The 26,584-nt window shown below is 45.9% G+C and overlaps 1 protein-coding gene across 12 annotated transcripts in view; it reads left to right on the forward strand.

The window, feature by feature from the left end:
* Positions 1-26,584, forward strand: part of SDK2 (sidekick cell adhesion molecule 2) — a 334,128-nt gene that overhangs the window by 302,764 nt on the left and 4,780 nt on the right. For 4 of the 12 annotated variants that reach the window (XM_083427167.1, XM_083427171.1, XM_083427170.1 and 1 more), the window contains exons 34-45: positions 808-864; positions 2,227-2,328; positions 3,358-3,473; positions 6,843-7,029; positions 12,444-12,581; positions 14,325-14,486; positions 14,883-15,008; positions 18,155-18,319; positions 18,457-18,597; positions 20,728-20,799; positions 21,217-21,355; positions 21,478-21,625. In XM_083427167.1, the coding sequence (XP_083283293.1) occupies positions 808-864; positions 2,227-2,328; positions 3,358-3,473; positions 6,843-7,029; positions 12,444-12,581; positions 14,325-14,486; positions 14,883-15,008; positions 18,155-18,319; positions 18,457-18,597; positions 20,728-20,799; positions 21,217-21,355; positions 21,478-21,625 (1,553 nt within the window). The remainder of the gene's footprint in view (positions 1-807; positions 865-2,226; positions 2,329-3,357; positions 3,474-6,842; positions 7,030-12,443; positions 12,582-14,324; positions 14,487-14,882; positions 15,009-18,154; positions 18,320-18,456; positions 18,598-20,727; positions 20,800-21,216; positions 21,356-21,477; positions 21,626-26,584) is intronic. The other 8 variants (XM_083427174.1, XM_083427176.1, XM_083427178.1 and 5 more) reach the window with 6 other exon arrangements.

Raw genomic sequence — 26,584 nt, forward strand, 5'->3', positions numbered from 1 at the left:
GGGGGAGGAAGGGAAAAGGGAATGTTAGCCGCTTTGAGACTCCTTAAAGGGAGTGAAAGGCGGGATATCAAATCCAAACTCTTCTTCTTCTTCTTCTGCCCACTGCCTTCAACTTACACTGCAGCAAAAAAAAACAAACACAAAACAAAACACCAAGCCAACAAACACTAGCATGGGAACCATCATTCCAGAGCAAGCCACCCATAACAAACACTGGTCCTAAGTACTGCCCAAGATTTAGCACCAGTGTACTCAGTGCTTTCTCCAGTAACAAAAGTGACTTGACAAGCATTTTTCCTTGCAGTCGTAAGTCAGCGCTGCAAGCATTCAGAAGCTGCCCTAGAATAATACATTGTTGTTCCCAGTGCGCTTGAAATGGGAAACATTGATCTTAGCAAGTGGTTGGTATATTCAGCCCTATCAGCTCGGCCTTTTTAGTGCCAGGGTGTCTCTCTCTGAGAGAGACTTTTCCTTTTGGTGGAATTGCTGGATCCAGTGACAATGGGCTCTTGAGTCATTTGGGAAGATCTATCACCCAGGCTATCCTGATGTCCATAAACTCTTTCTGGTCAGCTTTGTCCATCTTTGGTAGCTACCACCCCTCTCTGGGATATTTCCCCCCTTTCCCAATACTTTGTTGGAGACTTCTCGGTGTTCTTTGATGTGGCTGTGAGTTTCTCTCCTAGCTGCTTCTCCCTCACCCCCGATTGATGTCTGTTAGTCCTGCTTGCATTGTCGAGATGTTTATTTACATGTGGCTAACCTGCATTGACTGCTTCTCCCTTCTGACCACCTGCCACCCCACAGCAACGTATGCCATGCGGAACCTGACTGAGGCCTCCCTCACACAATACGAGCTGGACAGTAAGTGGGTGCTTCATCTCTTGTCTGTGCGATTGTTTCTGCTTGTGTTTCTGGTCTCTCTTGAATCCGGTTCCTATCTAGATTTTAGCACTGTCACCAGTGTGGTGTAGTGGTTAAGAGCAGTGGACTCGTAATCTGGGGAACCGGGTTCGCATCTCCGCTCCTCCACATGCAGCTGCTGGGTGACCTTGGGCTAGTCACACTTCTTTGAAGTCTCTCAGCCCCACTCACCTCACAGAGTGTTTGTTGTGGGGGAGGAAGGGAAAGGAGAATGTTAGCCGCTTTGAGACTCCTTCGGGTAGTGATAAAGCGGGATATCAAATCCAAACTCTTCTTCTCTTCTTCTTCTATGGAGGTTGACAGGCTGCAGGGAGAACAGCAGCTCTTTCCCTGTTTTTGTTGTTGTTGTTAGCTCATCACTTTCTAGAGCCCAGGGTGTCCTCTTTGCCCAAGGATAGCTTCTTTCACTTCCAATTAAAATCCCTAATCTGACAAAAAAAAAAAAAGTGCAAGTTCCCCATGAGTAGATGTCCCGGTTTCCTGATCACAATATAATAACAGAACTAGTTTTGTGTTTGTCATCCAAACACACAGGCAGTCCATATTGGCTTTTTATGGTGTTTTCCCTGTTAATTTGGGTACTCTTTCCTAACTGCTTAGAGTGGAATAATAGAGAGCAAAGCGGAGATTTGTGGTAAATTTAGGGGTTTTATGTAGGAGCAGGGAAGTAAGGGCCGAGATTCATGAAGAAGAATTTTGCTTACATGAAATATCTCCCTTTCAATACTGTAAGGCCTGTTAAGGCTGTGTACGCACTATATGTTTTTAAAACACATTTGAAGCACATTCTTTCCCTCAAATAATTCTGGGCACTATCACATGCCTGGGTTGCTGGGAAGCAGTAGTAGTAAATTACAGTGCCTGAAATATTTGAGGGAAAGAATGCATTTTGAACATGGTATAAATGTATAGCGTGTATGCAACCTAAGACTCGTTTTACAACAAAGTTTACTTCAGCTTGCTTAGCTTTGGTTAGAACCACGAAGGCTTTCTAAAGTGCTGGTTCACATACTGGAAGCCAGACGTCACAATTAATTTTTTCTGGTGCCCTTGCTCTGTCCTCTCACCTTCTGGAGAAATATCCTGGCACCATCTGCCAGCTTTGCAAAGGGCTGTGAAGGAATTAGTACTGTTGTGGGAGTGGTGCCAGGTAGAAGCACACAAAAAGGAGGGAAACGTGAGACCAGATCATAGCCAGGAATGTATACGCCACTACTTTTAAAGGCAACGCCAGAATTAAGAAACAAACGCTGCCTCTGCCTCCATATATGACAATCTCCTTTCCGCATCTCACCTCTGCAGACCTGAACAAGCACCGCCGCTATGAGATCCGAATGAGTGTCTACAATGCTGTGGGTGAGGGCCCCACCAGCTCACCACAGGAGGTCTTTGTGGGCGAGGCTGGTAAGCCAGGCATCTTTTTTTTTTTCCTCCAGGAGCCGTTTTCTCTCTCAAGTTTCTGTTTCCCTACATCCTTGTGATTCCTGAGAGCTTAGAGCATAAGCCTGAGGAGGGAGCAGGCCAGCAGGCTAAAACAGCAACAAATTGTATTGCCTGCAGCTCTAGTGCAAGCCTAGAAGTAAGGGCCATAGTTCAGTGGTACAGCATCTGCTTTGCATGCAGAAGGTCCCAGGGGCAAATCTCAGCATCTCCAGGTACGGTTGGGAAGGACTCCCTGGACTGAAACCCTGGAGAGCTGTTGCCTGTCAGTGCAGACAATACAGTGGCCTAACTCTGTATAAGTACGTTTCCGAGCACAATTCAAAGTGTTGGTGCTGAACTTTAAAGCCCTAAACGGCTTTGGTCCAGTATACCTGAATGAGCATCTCCACCCCATCGTTCCGCCCAGACACTCAGGTCCAGCGCCGAGGGCCTTCTGGCAGTTCCCCTGCTGCGAGAAGCCAAGTTACAGGGAACCAGGCAGAGGGCCTTCTTGGTAGTGGCACCCACCCTGTAGAACGCCCTTTCACCAGATGTCAAAGAGAAAAACAACTACCAGGCTGCCCTGTTTAGGGAAGCTTTTAATGTTTAATAGGTTATTGTATTTTAATGTTCTGTTGGAAGCCGCCCAGAGTGGCTGGGGAAACCCAGCCAGATGGGCGGGGTATAAATAATAAAATATTATTATTATTATTATTATTATTATTATTATTATTATTATTAGGCAAGTTCCTATGTCTCATGCCCAATAGCTTCCAATCCCACACAACAAGCCAGCAGATCCATTCCTTATTCAATACAGAGGCAGCTGCCAGCAAGAGGTCATTAGGGGTGGATCCCAAGAGCAGACAGGTCTGTGGCCAAGCCCGGAAGCTCATGTAGGGTAAACAAACATCCATTCAAAACCTAAAAAACAGTCGCTGCTTCTCTGTCAGAGCATCAGTTAACTCAGGCACCTGCCTTCTCGCTGACATCCGGTTCTGCTCTCTTCAGTCCCTGCGGCTGCACCACAGAATGTGGCTATCCAAAGTGCCACAGCCACCCAGCTCGACATCACATGGGAACCACCACCCCCCGAGGCACAGAACGGGGACATCCAAGGCTACAAGGTACTAGGCCATAGGAGGGAGGGATCTGGGCTACAGGTGAAGAAGGCTGGTGCACTTGTCACCCTGGGGGACGCTTGTGGATAGGAGTCGAAACCTTTTTCACTGCAGAGATTGTAAAGGGAGTTGCCCGTTGTTGCTGCTGCTGCTGCCACATAAACGTATCGCAGCGTCTTCTTGCATGTTCCTCTACAGCCTAATAAGTTAGAAACTCTTGCAGTAATGAGGAATGGTGTTCCAGTGCATGATGTCAGGCTAGATTGGGGTAGCCCATGTGATTCCCTTCTGATGTTGTAAGTCTCCCACTCACATCAGCCCCAGCCAGCATGAGTAGTAGTCAGGGATTCTGGGAGTTGTAGTCCATATCATCAGGAGGGTCCCACGTTGGCCTACGAGTGCCTTGCAGCAGTTCGGAATCTACTTTAAAGCCAGCAGATATTCTGGCTGGATCCATTTAAAGGGTGGGACTGTGACTTCAGCAGCCCTATGTCTGTTGGAGAATGGAAATGAAACAAGCAAGAATTTTTCTTGGGAGGGGGAATGTGTTTCTACATTTCCCCTGCAAGTGATGCTGTTGAGCTTCAAATAAAACACTGGAATTTCACATGCTGTGCCTTGTCAGGATTGCTTTTGTCCCTGGGGAACTAAGGGCTGCTCTGCGCCTTACGTTTTTTATGGGTATGTTGAAAATGCACGAGCGCGGCACCTTTTAAAACTGTAAAGTGTGCCTGTGTCAGGTGCAAGTTTACAACGGATGCATTCCTCCAGGAGACTGAGATTGGCCATTACAATATATGCTTGAGATAATAATAATAATAAATTTTATTTATACCCCACCCTCCCCAGCCAAGACTGGGCTCAGGGCAGCTAACAGCAAATATAAAAAACAATTGATCGAAATACAGCTTAAAAAACAAGATTAAAATACAACATAAAATGCAGCCTCATTTCATTGGAAACTCAAATCAAAAACTTTTTGGGGGATGAAAATGTCAAGTCTGCACCAAGGCTAACTATCCAGATGGCAAATGTTTGTGGCATGTGAAATGACCTTAGTTCTGGGCTGTTCATGTGATTTGTTCAAGCCCAGCATAGACTCTCTTTTTTTGCAATGTGCTTAAAAGCCTGTCCCCTGGATTGTGGCAGATGACAGAGCATCCAGCCACCATATTGTGGAACTGGAATTAGCCTCTTGCCAATCCCTGCACAGCCATTCTTCATCCTGTCTTCAAGCATCCCATCCGTGATCTAGTGAGGCACTTTACAAGCCAGTAGAACTGCGGTTTTGGAAAGTTGCTTCCTTGTTTCCTAAGAAACCTCCATGGGTGCCGGGAAGCGTTGCCATGGAGCCTGCTTGCTGCCGTCTCTCCGGCGCCTTGACTTCATGGCTTGGTGGGATGGTCCGGCTTCTCTGTGGAAGTCTGGATAGCACCCAAGAGTGACTTCAGAGGTGCACTGTTAACTACTCCATTCTTAGTCCATCCGCATGAGCCAAGGCTGCAAAATGGCTTGCCTGTGCTGTCTTGCCTAGTTCAGGGGCCAGCATGTCCTAATTGTTATGTGCCCATTTAACGGAAGAAGCTCACCTTCCCCGTTGAGAATCCTCAGGGGGAAATCTTTTGAGGTGCTTAATTCATTTCATAGCCTTTGGAAACGTGTTTTCACAGGCCAGCTTAAAAGTTTCTGGAACATAGTGGCATGAGCTAGGTATAAGAAAATTTCTCTGCGTGTGTAACAAGGAGATTTAGGTCCTGTGCTTTGAATAAATGAAAGAAACTTTTGCACACACATTTATTGGGCATTAGGACTTGTATCCTGAAATTTTTTATTTATGTATGCCATTACAGTGGCCCGTGTTTTGTTAGTCCCAAAATGGAAAACAAACGAGGTCCCAACTAAAGAAGAATGGCAACTTAAACTGATGGAGTATGCGCAGCTTGCGGATCTAACTTACAGAATAAGAGAACAAGAAGAACATTTGTTTAAAGAAGATTGGGAAATGTTTATTGAATATATGGGGAGGGAATTGTATACACTTGAAAATGTTGGCAGCATTAGGAAAAATTCAACAGTGTAAATAAGTTTTGATGAAAGTAGTAATGAAATGCTGAATGGTGTAGTTTGTATCAAATATGCAGGGATTTATGTTATGCAAAATGAACCATGGAAAGAGCAGAAGGGAAGTCATTGATATTTTAAGGTTGTTTAAATGAGTATTCTAAATTGGAAAACAGATAATTTAATTTTATATATATAAAAGGACTTGTATCCAACTAACTGAATCTCAAAGGAGTTCCATTGGGATTAATTTAAGTTAGCCGAGCATATTGATTTCATTGGGCCTCTTCTAACTTTGAGTTATTTGAGTAAATTTGAGTTTATGCACACTTACCTTTTTTTCCTTCTCTTTCCAGGCAGAGCTCTACACTTTAATGCATAATAATAATAATAATAATAATAATAATAATAATAATAATAATAAATTGCCCCCAAGCTTTCCCTTCTGAAATGCCACTCTTTAAAGCTGAACTGGAGCAAACATCAATACGAGGTTTCCCACGGATTGACGTTTGCTCCAATTGAGCTGTAAAGAGCAGGTTTTCACTGGGAAAGATCCGGAGCCCAAAAAGGGCTCTTGGGCATGGAACTTTAAATTGTGGACCCTGCCTGGAAAGAGCGGAGAAAAGGTAAAGTGTGGATAAGCCCTGAGTTGGAAAGAACACAGTGTTTTTTGCTTTAGCTGCATCTGAACTTACAGCAAAGGACTGGGGTAGCAGAGAGCAACAAAGGACAGAGAGATGTTAAAATAATGGACGGTGGCCAGAGAGCCAAGAGTAAAATCTGTTTTAGCATTGTATCTGGGCCTCTGCTGTTACCCAGGATAATAAGGCACAGTCATAGTTATGCCATCATGCCAATGGACTCCCTCTCTCCACCTGCCCCTCCCTCCATCTCTGGATTTCCTCTTTAAATCTCCCTCCCTCTGCAGCCCTACTTGCTGTGGCAAACTTGCTATATGCCTCCATCATCCGGTTCTCACCAGGTGACCATCCCTTATCCATGCCGGCTGGGGCTGATGGCAGCTGGAATGCAGCCACATCTGCAAGGCCACAAGTTCCCTTTCCTCTGTTCTAGATGGTTGAGCTACTGCCTGACTTGTATGACTTGAGGAAATTATGATGCTGATAAAGGCGGTAGCGATTCCAAGGAACGAACAATATTAATTAACTATATACATATATATGACACTCTACATTTCGGAGTGGAAGAGCAGCATTGTTGGAAACGCATTGGTGACCACAAAGAGAGAAATGGGTGCTACTCCCCCCCCCCAATTTTCCTCACTACACCCCACTTCCTTCTTCCCTACAGATCTATTTCTGGGAGGCCCAGCGGCAGAACGAAACCGAACGGGTGAAAACGCTCTTCCTGCCGGAGAACGGCGTCAAACTCAAGAATCTGACCGGCTATACCGCCTACCTTGTCACCATCCTGGCCTTCAATGCTGCAGGCGATGGGCCCCGCAGCGCCCCCATCAAGGGCAGGACGCAGCAAGCAGGTGGGATAGGAGGGAGGAGAGGCAGCGGCGACTTGGCTGTGAATAGCAGTTTGCAGGTCCTGTGCTGATGCGCTGAGTTGGGCTGGGGATGGGAAGGCATGAGCACGACCACGGTGGGAAGTGTTCGTTCTCATTCAGTCTCACAGATGAGGTTGTTTTTTTAACGTGTGTGGCCAAAATACTTCTCTCTGTATAAGCAGCAAATCTTTTTTGGTCCAACTATAGTGGTACCTTGGTTTAAGAACAGCCTAGTTTATGAACAACTTGCTGCAAACCCGGAAGTAGGTGTTTTGGTTTGTGAACTTTGCCTTGGAATAAGAACATGTTTCTCTTCCTATTGAGTGTGTTCCATTTGTAAATTGAGTCCCCTGCTGCTATGGGAAAGCACGCCTTGGTTTAAGAACACTTTGGTTTAAGAACGGAATTCCGGAACGGATTAAGTTCGTAAACCAAGGTACCACTGTATACTGATAGGTCATCACCTTCCTTTTGCATCCTCTTAACTGCGGTCTTAAGCTCCCATCCGCATTCTCCTTTTCCTCTTATTTTTTAAAAAATAATTTTTATTAAGGTTTATAGAGAAAAATGCAATGCTCAATACCTTTCCCCCACCTTCCTTCCTCTTAACCATACCAGGACTTTTATTTCGATACAATAAAAACACAAAAGGGGGGGATAATAGAAAAAGAAAGAAAGAAAGAAAGAAAGAAAGAAAGAAAGAAAGAAAGAAGAACAGAAAAGAAGTTAAAAGAGATAGCTAGAAAAATAAGATTCAGAAAGTGAAGAACTTCCAATTTTTCATCTGTCCACTATATAAAACATTCACTTCGTCCAGTCCTCTTAATTTTGCATGAGCATCCCACAGCATCCCAGCATGTCTCTGCCGCCACCAGCTGAATCATTGGCTTGCAGGTCCTGAGCCCCCACCTCCCCTGTGCTTCAACCCCAAATTCCTGCTTCTCCCGAATATTCAAGCCCCTCTCTGACTAGCAGCTTGACTCTTGAGCTGGGACGTTGCTGCTCTGTGTGCATTGCTGTGCTCCAGGCTGAGATTCAGCAGAACCATTGAACTGTTGACCTTGGGCTGCATTTGATGCCCAACAAAAGACACATGCGCCTCTGTAGCCTGAACCCTTGTGCTCCATCCTCAACAGGCACCTGCTTTGTTCCTTTGCGTCACCTGCGCCCCTCCTCTTGCTTCCAGCCATGAGCTTCAAAACATCCTCAGGTTACATGTTTGGAGATCAAAGCCAACAAGAAAGGAAAGAAGGAGAGGCTTTTGGGCCATATCCACCGCCAGCAGCTTTGGCTGGTGAAACCTTCTTTAAGCCAAGGGCACTGCTGAGTGAGGGTCTGGGCTTGTATCTGTATTTCCCGCTATGCAGAGAGGAAGTTGGGGCTGTCTCGGACTGCGCTTCGCTGGCTTCCCATTCCTTGGATCTTCAGGGTTGTTGTTGGCACAGAATAAAGGAGCTTGAAAAGAATTGCAGCGATGACTTTGGCCAGAGCAGTTTAGGACAGCTTCTCCCGTTTCCCCTCTTTGCAGGCCCCCCGCTCGGCTCTAAAAATGACTGCGCCAAAGGTTCAAGTCGCTGACTTTGAATGGACTCGGCTAAAATACAAAACAAAACAAAACAAAACAAAAAAACTGCATTCTGCCTAATGCCCTGAGACAATGGTCTCTCTGTTAAAAGTTCCCAGTGCCTTGGTGAGAAAAGAGGTTTGAGATACTGTGCATCTGCAAACAGTTTTTATTCCAGGAGATGCTACTTTAGGAGTTTCTGGTTTTGGGAATCCTAATCTGTCGCCAGTGCTTTGCAGAGTATGAGAGATAGCAAGTAAATAAAGCTAGATTTAGCTTTTCATTAAAGGCAGGGGTGTTTTCATTTTGAGAATGTTTTTGGGCTGGATGTTTGTGGTTTATTTTTACTAGCTTTTAATCATTTAATTGCTATAAGTTTATTCTAAATGTCCATCTCCTTGGAGCCCTCTCTCCCTTAAAGGCAGTATAAACTTTAAAACTTTATAAAATTTAAAATGAATAAAAATAAGGGCCTAACTAGATGAGCTGCTATTTGCTCCAGGAAGGGAAATATACAGATATCTTAGAGTAGTCTTCCCCAACCAGGGGCCCTCTAGGGCTTAATCTAGACACATCAAAGAAGCATTTCAGTTAAACGCGTTATAAACTTTGTATGAGAAATCAGGTTGGCAAAAAACCGAACTCCACAGCGCCATCTGGTGTCACAGTGTTGTAATGCATATACAATGCATCTAAAGTGCTTTTTCTTTGCCAATGTAGCTGAGTCCCAGAAGTTGTGGGATTACAACTCCCCTTTTCCCAGACCATTGACTATGCTACCTGGGGCTGATGTGAATTAAAGTCTAAAACTTCTGCCGGGGAAAAGGTTGAGGAAGACTGCTTTACAAGTCTAGGTAGATTTCCCCCCAGGACTATATAATAGCTTGGGGTGTGTGATCTTAAGAGAAGGAAGAAGTTAGAAAAACAGTCGGGAATTATTTTGTTTAGGTCTAATAATATATTTGAAAAGATATGGAGGATACAGACCAGGATGTCTGTTTTGCTAGAAGACCTAGTTGACCCCAGTAACAACGGGATGCTGGGCAAGAAGATTTCTTTACCATCCCTAGGTGCAACCACACTTCCAATGAAAACCATGGCTTGGCTTACTTGCTTAAGCCACCTGGATCATTTAGCCTAACTTTATTTCTTTTGCAGTTTTTATAAAACTCCTCCTCCTCCTTCTTGACAAGGTTGTTGTCAGTTCCAGCTAAGATACAGAAAACTGAAAATGAAGAGCAGTTGCTTGTTCAGTACAAAGGAGTGAACTGCTGTTAAGCAGTCTAGGGAATCCCGCAAGCATAATAATAGCATTAACTATATATATATTAAACCCTTTTAAAAAATAATTTGATTTTCTGAGGATCAGGCTCATGAACTACTCTCTAAACTAGCATTATGAGATGTTTTCTTATTTCTTTCATTCATGCTTTCACGCTAGTGCCACAGTGTTACTGCCAAAGCAGTAACAGTTTCCCAAAATAATGCCTTGGTTGTCAAGGAAACAAGCAGCAGAGCATGGGGTCGGGAAACAATAGCCCTAGCCCAATTCCACCTGCATAGATTTGTTATCTTTATTTCTTTCTACAAACCTTTATTAGATATAGACCATCTTAAAACATCCATATGCCAAAAGAAATAAAATCAAAATATATACCAAAAAAAAAAGCCATCTAAGATGTATAGCAACATAAATTTTCATTGGGAGTGTCTTTCCGCAATATTTTGTGATGTTGTGGAAGAAGCTTTATTATCAAACAATAGACATGCTATAGAGCCCTGTCCCTACTACATTTTCAGAGCCAGCTTGCGAGAATTGTTCGGCCCTGGACAAGATTAAAACCGTGAGCATGGTTTCAAAAGTAGTTAACAACTTCCTAGAAAATTAGAAATCTGAAGAGATCAGCTTCCTTCCTGGGATTTCTTGGTTTTCTGCATGCTTGCTTGCTTCCTTCTGTGACTTACAGCTATGGAAAACTCTATTATGTTTAATAGGCTTGCTGGGGGAGTTTTGTGGAGTCTCACTGCCACTAAAGCTGGCCTTGAAGGCAGCCCCTTGCTGCTTTGTAAGGCAATGCACATGCAATTTCTATGCATGTAGGTTTCCCCTTCTCAGATGTTGTCTCCCAACCTGTGGTGGTGAGGTGAACGCTGTGATTTCAGGAGCGGGTCCAGCAAGGTGGCGCCACGATCCCTTTATTTTTTCGAAACTTTGGCCTAGTTAAACATTATTCCAGCCTTCTGCACTTTTCTTTGCCCACCTTTGGTTTCCCAATCCACAGTCTCCTCCGTTTTCAGTCTGCCTCAGGCTCCACTTTTCCCTTTTCTGGCCTCCGCAGCTCCCTTAATCACATCGTCCATTCTCCCCTCCTACATTCCATACTTTACCACCTTAAAACTAAATTTTAACCATTCTATGGGGTGGCCTGTCCATAGGTTTCATTCTCATCACCACCATGAACCTGAAAGAGATATTCTGCCCTGATGTGGTTGCCTTTTAAAACTATGAGGTACCCAAAGGCTGAGCTGCTTTTCCTCCCTAGGATTCACAAAGGGGAGGCAGCATTTGGCTGGGACTCTTAAATGGGGAGAGATCTCTCGCTCTCAGGAACTGCTTGCAGCCTTCCCATAAGCACCTGATTGGCCATTGTGAGGGCAGGATACTGCACTATAGATGGGCCTTTGGTCTGATACATCAAGAGTCTTCTTGTGTTCTTGAGGGATAGTTGGGTATGCATTCCTTTTTAATCTGTTCTATAAACAATGGGTGTGCAAAGTGTTTTGCAATCATTGGCATCATTGCTAAATTCTACTGTGCAAAGTTCTTCCCAGTCCTTCCTGCAACCATTTTCACAATAGTTACACACACACACACACACACACACACACACTTCTATTTTTTTAATTACATTTTATTTAACATAATTATTACAAAATACAAGCAAAATACTGCAAATACATATATACATATATATTTCAGATAAGCACACATATATAAAAAAACAAACAAAAAAAGAAAAAAGGAAGAAAAGAAAAAATAAGAAAAAAATTGGAAAAAGAAGAAAAATTGGAAGAATTTCTTCCAAGTTTATTCTACAAATATCTCAATAATAAAATTTCATTGATTGACTTCCATCGCTTACACTGCACTTCCTATATATATTTTAAGCAAAATTGTATCTGTTATTCCATATTTTTATAACTTCTGCTATTGAAGCCTGGCTGGAGGAAGTTAAAATCAGCTAGTGGATGGTATTTGTAAGGGAGAATCTGTGGGTAGGAAAGGCTTAAGCACCCGAGACCTGAGAGTATAGGGTGGTATACAATTTTAAATTATTATTTGCTTGTTCTCCCTAGTAAATGTCCCATCCCCGGCCCATGTATTGCCAATGTGAGGGAAACACAATGTTGGGCTCTTCATGTTTCCGTTTCAACATCTGTTTTGGCCCTGGTATATTCCCGTTTGACAGATGTGATGAAGAGCCACCGTCGCTGGCCCATGACCCTCCAGTAAATTCTTGGTTGAGTGGGGGTTACCGTCACCTCTTCTGGGTTTTTAAGTACTTAACCCATGTTGTCCCCTTCCCCAGCTGCTCTTAGACCAGATATCTCTGCTTCCTGTCCTGCCATTGTTCTGTCTTGTTTTCCTTCACTGGCTGTGCAAAAGGTCACCCGTATTCAAGGACTGATAGAATTTCTTTCAATGGATTGTCCTTCCTTCTGGAGATTAGTGGTGGATAGCTAGACCACCTCCATCCACAAGGCCATGTTGTTGACGGGAAAGCCTAACGTCGCCCATAACTTCTAACTCCTTCCTTTTCTTTCCTCGCAGCCCCCAGCTCACCAGGCTCCATCAAATTTAGTGAGCTCACCACCACCTCCGTGAACGTCTCCTGGGAGCCACCAATTTTCCCTAATGGAATCCTGGAGGGCTACCGACTCATCTATGAACCTTGCATGCCTGTAGATGGTGAGGGGCTTTGAGAACAGGGTCCGGCGTGTGTGTGCATGTGAAGGTTTATGAATGTGCATGAATTAGTGAGTCAGTTGTGTGTTTGAAGCAGTGAATCGATTAAAACAAGCAAGACTGATAAAAACAAGTCTGTCTCATGTTTCGAATCATGTGACAGTTTTTATCTGGGAATATGTGAAAAGTCCAGTGTCTCAAGGTATTTGAATTTAATAGCAATCTTGTTGCGAACCCTTTCCCAATACAAAGCAACTAATATGCTATTTATTCTAGGGCTTTTGTTGGCATTGTTTCAAATGGAGCAGTTAGTGGCATGTAGCCATAGAATAAATAAAAAACTACCATGTTTAGCCTAGACATCTATTCACAGCTCAAGACCATTTTTATTTTTGGGTTGCCACAGCAGTATAGGGGACAAGTGTTTTTTTTATTTTGTGGACAGACAGTACCATGAATCATGACCATTAGAACTTAATTTCCAAAAACTAACTGTAACCCCAGACACTTTTTATCTTCAAATTCTGTTTCCTAATCTGAGACGTGTAGGTCAGCTGTGCATACTCAGTAGTAATGGAAAGGCATTCTGCACATGCTCAAATGCCTTTTTTTAATTCTTGGATTGCCAGTGCTAAAAACACGGTTTCCGGAATGTGTGATTATCAAGCACTGTGTATTCAACATTTCAGTGTGAAATTCAGTGATAATATTCAAGCATATGTTCTATCCCCCTCTTGCTTAAAAATGAGCTTTCTGGTATCACCATTTTTCTACTACTTCCCTTTCCTGAAAAAAAAAAGCATTATTTAAAATAATAAAAATAATAATTAGAAAAATAGGTCCCAGGCTCAAATGGCCATACTGTCTTGTACTGCCCCATAAGGTCATATGCCATTTCATATACAGTGGTGCCTCGCAAGACGAAATTAATTCGTTCTGCGAGTCTCTTCGTCTAGCGGTTTTTTCGTCTTGCGAAGCAACCCTATTAGCGGATTAGCGCTATTAGCGGTTTAGCGGCTATTAGCGGCTATTAAAGGCTTAAGGGATTAGCGGATTAGCTGCTAAAAGGCTATTAGCGGTTTAGCGGCTTAGAAAAAGGGGGTGGGGAGTGAAAAAAAATCTCAAGACTCGCAAGACATTTTCGTCTTGCGAAGCAAGCCCATAGGGAAATTCGTCCTGTGAAGTACATCGAAAAATGGAAAACCCTTTCGTTTAGCGGGTTTTTCCGTCTTGCGGGGTACCACTGTATATAATATTCTGATCAACAAAAACAAATTAATAACTAGGCCATAAGTTTTCGCAAAGAATATCCAACTAATATAAAGGAATGCTTGGTTTCACAATCCCACACACTACTACTGTCAGAACATAATCACAGTTAATGCTAAAACATTATTAACTGACCAAATAAATCCTTCCACATCCATGCACGCATCTGAAGTGCCTCTAACCTAAGGATCGAGCATTAATAAATGCAATAAAACCATTCCATGGTATTAGGTGCCATTCCTTATCCTGTAAAAACAGCAACATAGACCCATATAAAATACCCAGCATATTAAGGTATTTATCTGTGCTGGAAGGAATAAGCAATAATGTAAGCTGTAAGGAACTAGGAACTAAGCCTAAGAGAGTTTGGATTTGATAAATTGCAGCAACTTAGCTGCAGGGAAGGTTCTGTGGCTGCAAGTGGCCATTGATGGGGTTGCGTGCCTAATCCCTAAATTCTGCCTCTCTCCCCTGCAGGTGTGAGCAAGATTGTAACAGTGGATGTGAAGGGAAACAGTCCCCTATGGTTGAAAGTCAAAGATCTAGCAGAAGGAGTCACTTACCGGTTCCGAATCCGAGCCAAGACTTTTACCTACGGACCGGAAGTAGAAGCCAACATCACCACTGGGCCAGGAGAAGGTAAACTAAGAGCCAGGGGTGGGGCAGGGAAAACCTTCTTTATCTGCCACTTCATATACTTATATATAGATCTTGCACAGTATTGTGAATTGAACTCTTGAGTTTCTCTAGGGAGCAACTATCCTGGTTGATTGGTGATGTACTAATGATGTACCCCCCCCCCAAAAAAAAGTGATGTACTATTTAAAGCCACATGAAATCAACAAACTGGACCTCTCCTGAAAGCATCTACAAACCCACCCTTTGGGGAATGGACATTGTTAGATGTGATTAGCAGTTTTTCTTGCCTAGGGCTTGTATTTAGCAGGAAAAAAGGAAAGAAATGATTCCTTGGTTACTTGCTCCACAGTTTCGCAGCACGATTTCTGTACTGAAAATGGCTTTCTTGGTTCCCAGGTGCTCCAGGTCCTCCAGGTGAGCCCTTCATCTCCAGGTACGGCTCAGCTATCACAATCCACTGGTCAAGCGGTGACCCTGGGAAAGGTCCTATCACCAGATACGTGATTGAGGCGCGTCCTTCAGGTACCAGCTCTGCGCTCAGTCCACATCCCCCTTGGCTGACTCAGCCATTAGCAGTCCTAAAGTTGGAACTTTAAGAGCAGTTCCTGATATGGCTGCTTCTGTCCTGTGGGCCTTTTGGGATCATGATCCCAAAAGACGAGGCTTCGTTTCCAAACGAAGATGTGCCCAAAGCATCAGCCTGCCCGAAAGTCAGCGCTTCTGTTATGCAAGTTCTCTCTCCTGGTCCCAGATAACCAAGAGGTCGTGCTTACCCACTGGTAACTGCACTCTGCAAATGTTCAGAGGCATCAGGTGGTATCCAACTAAGTCTTATTCAGTGCAGACCCATTGAAACTAATGATCATGACTAAGTTAGGTCCATTGATTTCACTGGGTCTTCTCTGAATAAGTTGAATGCCACCCATTTTCTCTTTATTATTCTGGCGTATATTGTAGGCTGATCCCATAGCTGTCAACTTTTCCCTTTTCTTGCGAGGAATCCTATTTGGAATAAGGGAATTTCCCTTTAAAAAAGGGAAACGTTGACAGCTATGGCTGATCCAGTTGTAGCTTGGAAAGGGAAGGAAGGTGCCGTGGTGCAGAGGGAAAAGTGTTGCACTGGGGGATTGTGAGAGTAAGAACCACCTGCCTTTGGAGACCATAGCTGGTGTTTCCCACATGAGTACAGCCAAGAAATGCAGGGCACCTGCCTGCCAGTTGATTTAGCATCCATAAGACATTCACCTGTCCTGGCCGCATCTGATGGTGCCTGGAATGGATGTCACCTAGCGAGGTAGAACTCAAAGAGCACTGCAAGGTAGGAGCACGAGTCTTTCAGCACGAGCCTTCGTGGCAATTAACAAGCCCCGTGCCACACCATCTGCTCTTCCCTGTCCTCTCTCCCTTTTACTCGCAGCAGCCTCATTAAAAAGCAAGCCAGAGTCCATTTCAAAGCACAGGAGTGATTTATCCCTTTGCATCTGCCCTGCTCTTGGGCTGCAGGTCCATCAATCATCCTCTCCATTCCCCAGAGGGAGACGGGAGCAGGCAGAATGTTTCACGAGCCACAAGCTTCCTCTTGGGGATGGAGACTCTCCCCCTTGAGTCAATCCCTAAAGGAGCTTACACGTTAGAAGCAAGCAATCTGCCTGCATTGAGCGAAGCAGGTTGTAATCCGCCATCATAAACGACCTCTTGGACACGTGAGGAAATGGACACATACAAGTTGGGAGACCCGACTCGCCTGAGGTTTGCACACTGGGATGTGAGAGCTTGGCTATCCAGTCCCTTGTAGCTATTAGGCTACATCCAACGGTGTTAGGACCCAGAGACGTTCTAATTAAGTAATCGCCAAACTGCATGCTGAGTGCAGTATGCTAATATGGCACAAAAGAGCTGTTAAATGTGCCATGAGAAATAAATGTTCTGCGAACCCAAAGTACCCACCCACTGAGGAGCTGCCCATTATCTCTTTGGATGAATGACTAACCTGACCTAGTCTCCTCCAAGTCATCCTCTGCCTTTAGGAAAGACCATTCTGCACCATCTCTGCAGCGAGTGTTAACAGGGTCAATCAAGCTACTCCTGGTTCAGTCAGTGCAGGAGCAGAATCTCCTGCCTTGAGGAGGGAGGCAGTGACTCACAATGGCATTTCCGGGGCAGGGATGGTGGGTCAGGCTGAGAGAGTGTGTAGTAATTCAGATCAACCCAAGGAGCCCAGAGTCATGTGAAAGGACATTTTATTTGGCCACAGTGTGTACAGACAAACCTCATCACTGCTCTGTTAGCCTTCTTGTGGTCTTCTCCCATCGTTCTTCTGAGAGTCATGGGGCACGTAGAGATTGCTCCATCTTCACCTGTCCTTTGCCAGCTTGGACGCCAGCAATATAGCCTTGGTCTACGTATGATTTTGATGCTGAGAGGGGGCTGCCTATTTCTGCCAAATTACCATGATGTGCCACAAATGCAAGGTGTTTTGTGACACACCCCTAAATTAAAGGTTCCAAAAATATTTTAGCTCATTCAATGATGTTAATGCTATTACTGACAAGGCTGGTCTTTCCTTTAGGACTACACGGGCTTCAGGTCTACCCAAAAGTCCTCCACCACTGTGACCTGCTGTTGTCTTGAGCATACTGTTCAGCAATATATCCTTGCCACTCCTCCGAATCAGAGAGCCTTAGGGATTATAATGTCTCAGGAGTCAATTTAGCCCACCTTCTGGGTTGGCTCCATCATCAGATATGTAGAACCAATTAAAGCCGAAGCTTCCTGGACAGTTATGTAGCCGGCATACCTTTTAAAGAACAAGGACATTTTCAAAACCCCTTGTTCCATCAGTCAGCGTCTCTTCAGAGCTGGAGTTTCTTTTGCGTTACTTAATAACCTTATACATGCAGTCAGATGTCTGCAAATACATTTTGTATGAGCAGCTTGAGCTTCATTTGACCATGCTTTATTCAAACGTATAAAAAATTAAGGATCACTGGCATGTACATCATGCTAACATAGCAAATAATTATGTGAACTTTGCAAATGTCTGAAAATAGGTTGTATCAATTATTGCCATTTTTAGGGTGAGGAAACAAGGGTTTTCTGTATATATTCAGCATTATGGGTCCCCTCATTCTGGATATGAAATTATTTCCCCATGCTGTGTGTGTGTGTGTGTGTGTGTGTGTGTGTGTGTGTGTGTGTGTGTGTTTGCAATGAATTTATAGGTGTATATACACACACGAGCATGGGACGCGGGTGGCGCTGTGGGTAAAACCTCAGTGCCTAGGACTTGCTGATCGCATGGTCGGCGGTTCAAATCCCCGTGGCGGGGTGAGCTCCCGTCGTTCGGTCCCAGCTCCTGCCCACCTAGCAGTTTGAAAGCACCCTTAAGTGCAAGTAGATAAATAGGTACCGCTTTATAGCAGGAAGGTAAACGGTGTTTCCATGTGCTGCGCTGGCGCTGGCTCGCCAGCTGCAGCTTCGTCACACTGGCCACGTGACCCGGAAGTGTCTTCGGATGGCGCCGGCTCACGGCCTCTTGAGCGAGATGAGCACGCAACCCTAGAGTCGGACACGACTGGCCCGTACGGGCAGGGGTACCTTTACCTTTATACACACACGAATGCATTTCCTGTTGCAAATTCACTTGGTTTTTTTGCTCTCTCTTCTAGATGAGGGGCTCTGGGACATTCTCATCAAGGACATCCCCAAGGAAGTGACCTCATACACCTTCAGCATGGACATATTGAAGCAAGGTGTCAGCTACGACTTCCGGGTCATTGCTGTCAATGACTACGGCTATGGGACACCCAGCTCTCCCTCCCCATCGGTTTCAGGTAACAGAGGTGAAAGTCTAACACTCCCTCAGGTCAGGGTCACTAAGCCCTGAGCAGAGGCTATAGGAATCAATGTGCGTGGGTGGCCTTTCAGGGAAAGGGTGTCTGATTGCTCCGTGCTGCCTGCTGTCTTGCAGCCCAGAAAGCCAATCCTTTCTATGAGGAGTGGTGGTTCCTGGTGGTCATTGCTCTGGTGGGACTCATCTTCATCCTCCTGCTGGTCTTTGTCCTCATCATCCGAGGGCAGAGCAAGAAGTATGCCAAGAAGTCAGACTCAGGTGGGTGCGAACAACATCGTATTGAGATGTCCTTTCCCCCTAATTAAGGCTCCTTCCTTTGAGAGTATTGAATACGAACACGGTGGAGAGATTTCAATAGCAGCTTTGAAGCTATATCCCATGTGGAGCACATTAGTGAGTATGTAGCAGCAGTGGCGTAGCGTGGGTTGTCAGCACCCGGGGCAAGGCAAGTAATTTGCGCCCCCCCCCCCGCTGCACTGTCCCTCCCCCAGATAGTCCCTCACTCTCTCTCCACACCGCACGCCTGGCACCCTCCCCTCCACAGTGGGCGGTGACCCGGCGGCTCGGATCGGATTCGCACAGCCAGCACTGCAGTGAAAGAGAGTGAGTGAGCCAGGTAGGGGCAGAGAGCTGCGAGTGCGAGCGCCCCCCAGATGTTGCGCCCGGTGCGGCCGGCCCCCCCTGCACCCCCCACGCTACGCCACTGTGTAGCAGGAAGCGACACCGTATATTCCACTGGTCCAACAACCTTAGATTTGCTCCTTGTGGCCTTCTTAGCACCAACCAGGAGATGATACTCCTGCCTGCAGCATCCTGGCTACAAACCTCTTCCCCAAGCCAATGGCCCACCCATGAGAATTTCCACCCAGTTCTTCCTGGATGTTATATTCTTTTGTTCTCCTTCCATGCCCTGGTCACTATCCCAGCTAGCATGACCAAAGCCCAGGGATTATGAGAACTAGAGTCCAACAACATCTGAAGGGCATCACAACATCAACTACCCCAATCTAAGCTAAGACTCCTGAATTCCAATTACCCAATTAAAATTGAACCAGCTCTCTCAGTCACTTGAGCAGGGTGAGGGAATCTTAAATGCAAAACCTAGCTTTAACTGTTCTTCATCTGTCTGGGACTTACCCTAAGAATCCCCCTCTCTAGTGCCTCCATGTGGTATGTTGGGGGTGGGGTGTGGGGTGGAGTCAGTGACCTTGTTGACGCCACTCCAAGCTGACACTTAAAATAAATGGCTTCATGTCCCAGCCACCGCCACAGGCAACTGCAGAGGTCACCAGGGCAAGGGAACGCAACTGTGTTTGCTTTGCTCTAATTGTGAGGAAAATCTGAGCTTTCCTCTTAAATAAGCGAAATGGATGGGAGAAGTGAGTTTGTGTGGGGTGGCATCTTTGGGAACAATGGCTTGCAACGATTGTTTGCAAGTCGCTTTCCTTGTGTAGGTGCACACAGCTGCAGGGAAAGAAGCTTCTGCGTCATCACGCGTGTAGCAGTTTTCAAACACATCTGCATGTGGCAAAAACCATTTTCATGCAATATGGTCTCACAAGGGGTCCCCCGCTCCCCCCCCCCAACCTTGAAGAACTATGTAGAAAAACTGATGTTTTGAATTGGCCCTTAATCTACAGCCTTAGAGATATACAAAGCCATTTTTTAACACACTGGACCATGTGTCCAAAATATCATCTACTCTTGACTGGCAGGGGCTCTCTGAGGTCTCAGGCTGGAGCATTTTAGCATTGTTGTCAGGAGTTGCCAGGACTTGAATCTGGGAACTTGTGCATGCAAAGCATAAGCTTTTCCACTGAGCTATGATCTCTCCCCACCTATGGTCCCACCCCAGAGGCCTTCAGAGAGGACTGGGAGGGTGTGTGGTAAAGGCAGAAAGTGACCTTTGCTCTTTTGCTTGGGTGGGAAGATTGCATTTATTTATTTATTTTAACCCTGCTCTTCAGCTTAAAAAGGCTGTCAAATCAGCTTACAGTAAGATGCTCCCTGCACTCAAGCTCAAGAAAGGAAAGGCGATTGAGGAGGGAGGAGGGGTAAAACAAACACAGGCACAAGTTCTTGGCTACAAAGTTCTTATATGTGTTCATTCTGGCAGGGAGGGATGTAGCAAGCTCTTGCTAGAGGATCCTTCTCTGGCTGGTGGATGGAGCCATGGATTCCTGTTTCCATTATGTTCTTCCAGGGAGGCAGGGACGGGAGCCACCCAGCAGCCCTTGGTCTCCTGGCCAAAGGCCCAGGCCCAGAGGATGCTTCCCCTCTGCTCTGCAGCCTTCTGCAACTAACCTCTTAGAAAGCTCTTCTCAGTGCTTGAAACCAAGAGCATATGAACTGCTTCTTCAGTTCAAGCAAATTCTTAACTCACTTTAGCTCCTGTACTGTTCCCACGGAAGATCTCAAAGAGGAAGATAGTCAAGGAACAGTATGTGGATTTTCCCAGAGGTACAGTACAAGATGTGCTTAAAGTGTGTGTGTGTGTGTGTGTGTGTGTGTGTGTGTACACAATGTGGGAGAGTAAGCTTTGCTCCCCTAAAATTACCCTTACAGGAACACCTAATAATCTGTGCCTTTGATGTACTTGGCATAGCCTCAAAAGGCTGTACCTAGCAGTTTATAGAGGTGGAAGCTGGGCACTCCACATCACTTATTCACCCAAACGATTTTTGTGCCCCCTTTTCGTTTCCACGCCATCATTTTTAAATCCTCGGATGGCACCCCCTAAATAAAGTCAGGAAAGCTTGAAACAAGCCATTGAGCTTTGTTCTCTCTGGGGCGAGAATTTGGCCGCTGTCTCTTAGCCGCTAAGGAATCCTAAGATGATGACGTCTTCTGTCCCCTTGGCTTCCCCCTCCCCCCTAGGGAGCAACTCCAAGTCAAATGCCCTTGGCCACGGTGAGATGGTCAGCCTGGATGAGAGCAGCTTTCCTGCTCTGGAGCTGAACAACAGGCGTCTGTCCGTGAAAAATTCCTTCTGCAGGAAGAACGGAATCTACACAAGGTACCAGAGGCTGTGCCCGTATAGTCGCAGAGAGGATTTGGTGCGGGGAGAGGGGCCGAATTTGGGGAGGGCAGTTCTGTTCTCCTGCGCTAAACACTTTCCCTTTCTGAACGGAATCTCAGAGCTTCCATGTCTCTCCCGAGGTCCCCGCCAAGACCCAGCCCCGGCTCCCTGCACTACTCGGATGAGGACGTCACCAAGTACAACGACCTCATCCCAGCTGAGAGCAGCAGCCTCACGGAGAAGCCCTCGGAAATCTCTGACTCGCAGGTGAGCCAAACGGAAAGGCTGGCAGTGGAGACATTTTTGGTTGAACTAGATTGAGGAGTACTAAGGTTGTTGATAGGGACGCGGGTGGCGCTGTGGGTAAAAGCCTCAGCGCCTAGGGCTTGCCGATCGAAAGGTCGGCGGTTCGAATCCCCGCGGCGGGGTGCGCTCCCGTTGTTCGGTCCCAGCGCTTGCCAACCTAGCAGTTCGAAAGCACTCCCGGGTGCAAGTAGATAAATAGGGACCGCTTACTAGCGGGAAGGTAAACAGTGCTTCCGTGTGCGTCTCTGGCTCGCCAGAGCAGCAATGTCACGCTGGCCACGTGACCCGAAGTGTCTCCGGACAGCGCTGGCCCCCGGCCTCTTTGAGTGAGATGGGCGCACAACCCTAGAATCTGTACCCCGTACGGGCAGGGGTACCTTTACCTTAAGGTTGTTGAGGGATTGCAGCTGCAGAGATTATTATTATTATTTATTTATTTATTTATTTATTTATACCCTGCCCATCTGGCTGGGTTTCCCCAGCACTCTGGGCGGCTTCCAACCGAATATTAAAAACAGTACAGCGCCAGACAGGTATGGAGCCCCTCCAGCATAGACCAAGACTTATTGGAATGGCGAGAGGTTTAGAAGGGCTCCAACTTCCTGTATGTGTATGCCATACATTTAGGGCACATGGCTTATCCCAAAGAATCCTACGAAACTGTAGTTAACCCCATCAGAGATCTACAGTTCCCAGCCTCCTTAACAAACTACAGCTCCCAGGATTATTTTGGGAAATCGTATGCTTAGAATGCGCTTTAAAATATATGGTGAACACAGAGCCAGAATCACTGAGAAAACATGGGCTTTGCAAGAAGTGCGTACAGCACAAGAGATGCTGCCATGTGACAAAATGACATTGCCAGGTCGCTTTGTCCACAGGAGGCCTCCGTACAAGATCTTTCACTTCACAGAGCTGTCAGAAATGGCAATATTCTGATTACGTTTGCTGCTAGAAATACCACGGGGTCCAGGATCAGAAACAGTTTCTCAGAAAAATGGGGGGAAAGAGGCTGGGGGTGGGGGAGAAACGAGTTCTCAGAAAGCTAGGTGGCAGAAGGTGGTGGATATCTGTCTAAAATGAAAGAACACAGAAAATTTGCTAGAGTGGGGCCCGTACACACTAGGAATTACAATGGACCAACAAAAAACAGCCTTTTCTTTTTCTGGTGCCAGTCATCAGAAAAACAAGCTGCAAGGATGGTTTTCTTCTCCTTCCTTGTTTTTGCAAACTTGATAGCTGTTGGGCTGGGATCCACCACAGTTATTTCCCAACCACAGGGCTCCACCCCAGGCCTTGTACAGATATTAGAGTTTCCCATTTCAAGAGCTGGCAGCTGCCACACTTGTGTGTGTGGTGGTGATACCAAATCCAAATTAAAAGATGCCATTTATTTCTCTATGACAGTGATGGAGGTGGGTGGGAAAGGGAAATGGGGGGGGGGGCAGAGAGGGCTGTTAAAAGAATTTATGGGCCACAAACAAATGCAAGTCAGGCTCCTATCTTGAGATTTAAATGGGGGGGTTGTTGTCCTGTCAGTGGGGTGAAGTAGGAGCACCCTATTGAAAAGGTTTTGCTTGTTTCCACATTGCCCACGCCTTTACCAATGTGCTCTGCTTACCCTCTTCTCTTCAAATTTGTGACTGTGAGTACTGGAGGAGTTTTGCAAAGCAGGAAGGAAAATACAGTGTTACCTCAGGTTACATACGCTTCAGGTTACAGACTCCACTAACCCAGAAATCCAGTGGTACCTTGGGTTAAGTACTTAATTCGTTCCGGAGGTCCATACTTAACCTGAAACTGTTCTTAACCTGAAGCACCACTTTAGCTAATGGGGCCTCCTGCTGCTGCCGTGCTGCCGGAGCACGATTTCTGTTCTCATCCTGAAGCAAAGTTCTTAACCTGAAGCACTATTTCTGGGTTAGTGAAGTCTGTAACCTGAAGCGTCTGTAACCTGAAGCGTATGTAACCCGAGGTACCACTGTAGTACCTCGGGTTAAGAACTTTGCTTAAGGATGAGAACAGAAATTGTGCTCAGGCGGTGCGGCGGCAGCAGGAGGCCCCATTATCTAATGTGGTGCTTCAGTTTAAGAACAGTTTCAGGTTAAGAACGGACCTCCGGAATGAATTAAGTACTTAACCCGAGGTACCACTGTATGTCCCCCCTTGACAAATTGCAGAGTGAATTCTCTGAGCAAAGAAACTACCCATGTCCTTAGTCCTGGTTGATTCAACTTACTACACAGCCAACCCGCCTGAGGCAAATCTGGTGTCTGATCCCTCTACCTCCTTCTGGAGAGTGAGGTGGTGATCCGAGGCACCAGCTGGGTGCTAGTAAGGGAGAAGCAGGCAGACATCTGCCCCCCAAAAGTCAGGACTGGGACACATTCAGCTTGTTGCAGCCAGGCCTTTCTTCCCCTTGCCCTGTTGCCAATAGCAACAGGCACTAGCAGTTCTGAGGCTGACAGGAGTTGGCAATCCTGCCAGGCTATAACAAAATGGCTCCTTTGTCCTCTCCTTAGAAACAGAACCCTGGCCAAGTGGCCGGGGCACCCTTGGTGCAATTAGGCAAGCGGAGGAATTGCTGCCATGGCGATGTGTCCATGTCGCTAATACAGCTAGGTGCAAATTTCTCCAGGACTGATCATAGGCCCCTGACATAAGAGGGCATGAGGCATGGTTTGTACCCAGCCAGCGCCCAACAGAAGGCTGCAGAACAGCTGGGTGTTCTGTAGCTCTGTCAGCGGCCACTGCAAACGGTTGCTCCTCAGAGCTGTCGTGCCGGGCACTCGGATTTCCACAATGCTGCCATGTACCATATGTCCAGCCCAGCAAAGGATTTCATTAATATCTGAGATTTGTAGCTGTACTCGCAGGCCGCTCTTCCACCAGTTGTAACGAAAGTTTCAGGGGTGCCTGGAGGAGCTGCTCTTAAATTGGGCTGTTTCCCAAAAAACAAGAGTCGCCTTTTAATCCAGAGTAAATGTTTTAATGTGAATGAAGATCCTGGCATTCTGTGGCATTGGCAAATGCCGCATGATGTTGGAGCGGGTAGTCAATGAGGCCCTGGAATATCTGGGTTTCCCACTGTATCACGGGTGGCAAACCTTCCAGATGTTGGTACTCTACCTGCCATCAGCCCCAGCCGGCATGCGAATAATGAGATTATGGGAGTTGTAGGCCAGGAAAATCTGGAGTTCACCATCCCTGCCTGATATACAAGGTGACTGTGAACTGGAATTCACCTATTATGTCCAAGTGTGATCCTAAAGTTAAGCATATATGAAACTTGGGTTTCCAGAACATGTAAAAGAGTAGAGAGGTGGGGCATCTGAGGCCTAGATATGCCCAGAGACCTAGTTTTCATCCTTTCTGTGTATGCATCTGGCCTTGCTACTTTATATTGTACCCTTCCTGTCTCTGAAACAAAGACCCATCATACTTCTTCTGCCGTCCCCCCACTTTGGAGATATGTAGCACACAGCTTTCGTTTCCCTCACATGGGCCTAGTGGAGCCCCCTTCTTTCTCTCAGCAACTTCCTCCACCTCGTGGGTCCCCCCTTCCTCCACCACCATCCCTTGAACCGGTGGAATGAGTACTTCTGAGGAACGGCTAAGAGCTGAACTGAGCTGAAAGCTGCCACTTGATCTCTTCCCTGGCTAGGCTGTGGATTCTCATGAATGGTCTCTATTGTGCTTCTGCAAATGGAGAAGCTGAATTCAATTAGGGAGAGCAGAGGGAAAGTTGAAGGGAGGAAAATGAGCCAAGTCTGCCCTGTCCTGGCCAGTCCCCCCCCCCCCACCTCCTTCCCTCTACAATTTTTTTTTTAACCAGATGTTCCCATAGATGGAATACTTGGTTACTGGCCGATTACCTTTGGAAGTAGAAAAAGAACGTGTTGCTATAGTGGCTTGAGTTGCTGCACTAGGGATTTTAAAGCCCACCATAATTTCAGGAGTTCCTGAAATCTTAAATTGTCAAGCAAAGGGCATGTAAACATCTCATTTATTTATTTTAAATGATGAAACTTTCCCATTATATTGAGTGATGTGAGCTGTAAATGCTGTGTAAAGGAAATCTTAAAAGTGGAGCATGAGGATGAAGAGAGAACCAAGAAACTAACTGCAGGTTATCCCCGTGATTTGGCTCATTTCTGGCAGTAGAGTTACCATATGTATCACAGGTGGCAAACCTTCCAGATGTTGGCATCCCCAAACTCGGCCCTCCAGCTGTTTTGGGACTACAACTCCCATCATCCCTAGCTAACAGGACCAGTGGTCAGGGCTGATGGGAATTGTTGTCCCAAAGGGCTGAGTTTGGGGGTGCCTGCTGTAAAGAATACGGCTGCCATGATGCTCTCCTAAATCGATTTGCATCGTTACTTATCTTCTGTTAAAAGAAATACAGTGGTGCCCCGCAAGACGAATGCCTCGCAAGACGGAAAACCCGCAAGAAGAAAGGGTTTTCCGTTTGCAGAGGCGCTTCGCAGGACGAATTTCCCTATGGGCTTGCTTCGCAAGACGAAAAATGACGAAAAAAATTGAATTATTTTTTTTTGCTCCAAACCCCCTTATTTTGAATCGCTAAGCTGCTAAAAGCATTTTAGCAGCAAAACCGCTAATACCCCACCCCTTAAAAAGCCGTTTTTAGCCCTTAAATTGCCAATAGCGCTAATAGCGCTACTCCGTCAATGGGCTTGCTTCGCAAGACGAAAAAACCGCAAGACGAAAAGACCCGCGGAACGGATTCTTTTCGTCTTGCGAGGCACCACTGTAAGCTGGAGACTGCCCTTATTGCTGGGCCAGTACTTCCTTGCTGTTCCTGCTTCTCTCATCTCTTCCACTCCTCCCCACTTTTCCTGCTATCCTCACACTGATCCACAGCCTGTTTATATTGCAGATAATCCCGAAACACGGAAC

This window comes from Podarcis tiliguerta (assembly GCF_965153285.1).
Source record: "Podarcis tiliguerta genome assembly, chromosome: 2".
NCBI lineage: Eukaryota > Metazoa > Chordata > Lepidosauria > Squamata > Lacertidae > Podarcis > Podarcis tiliguerta.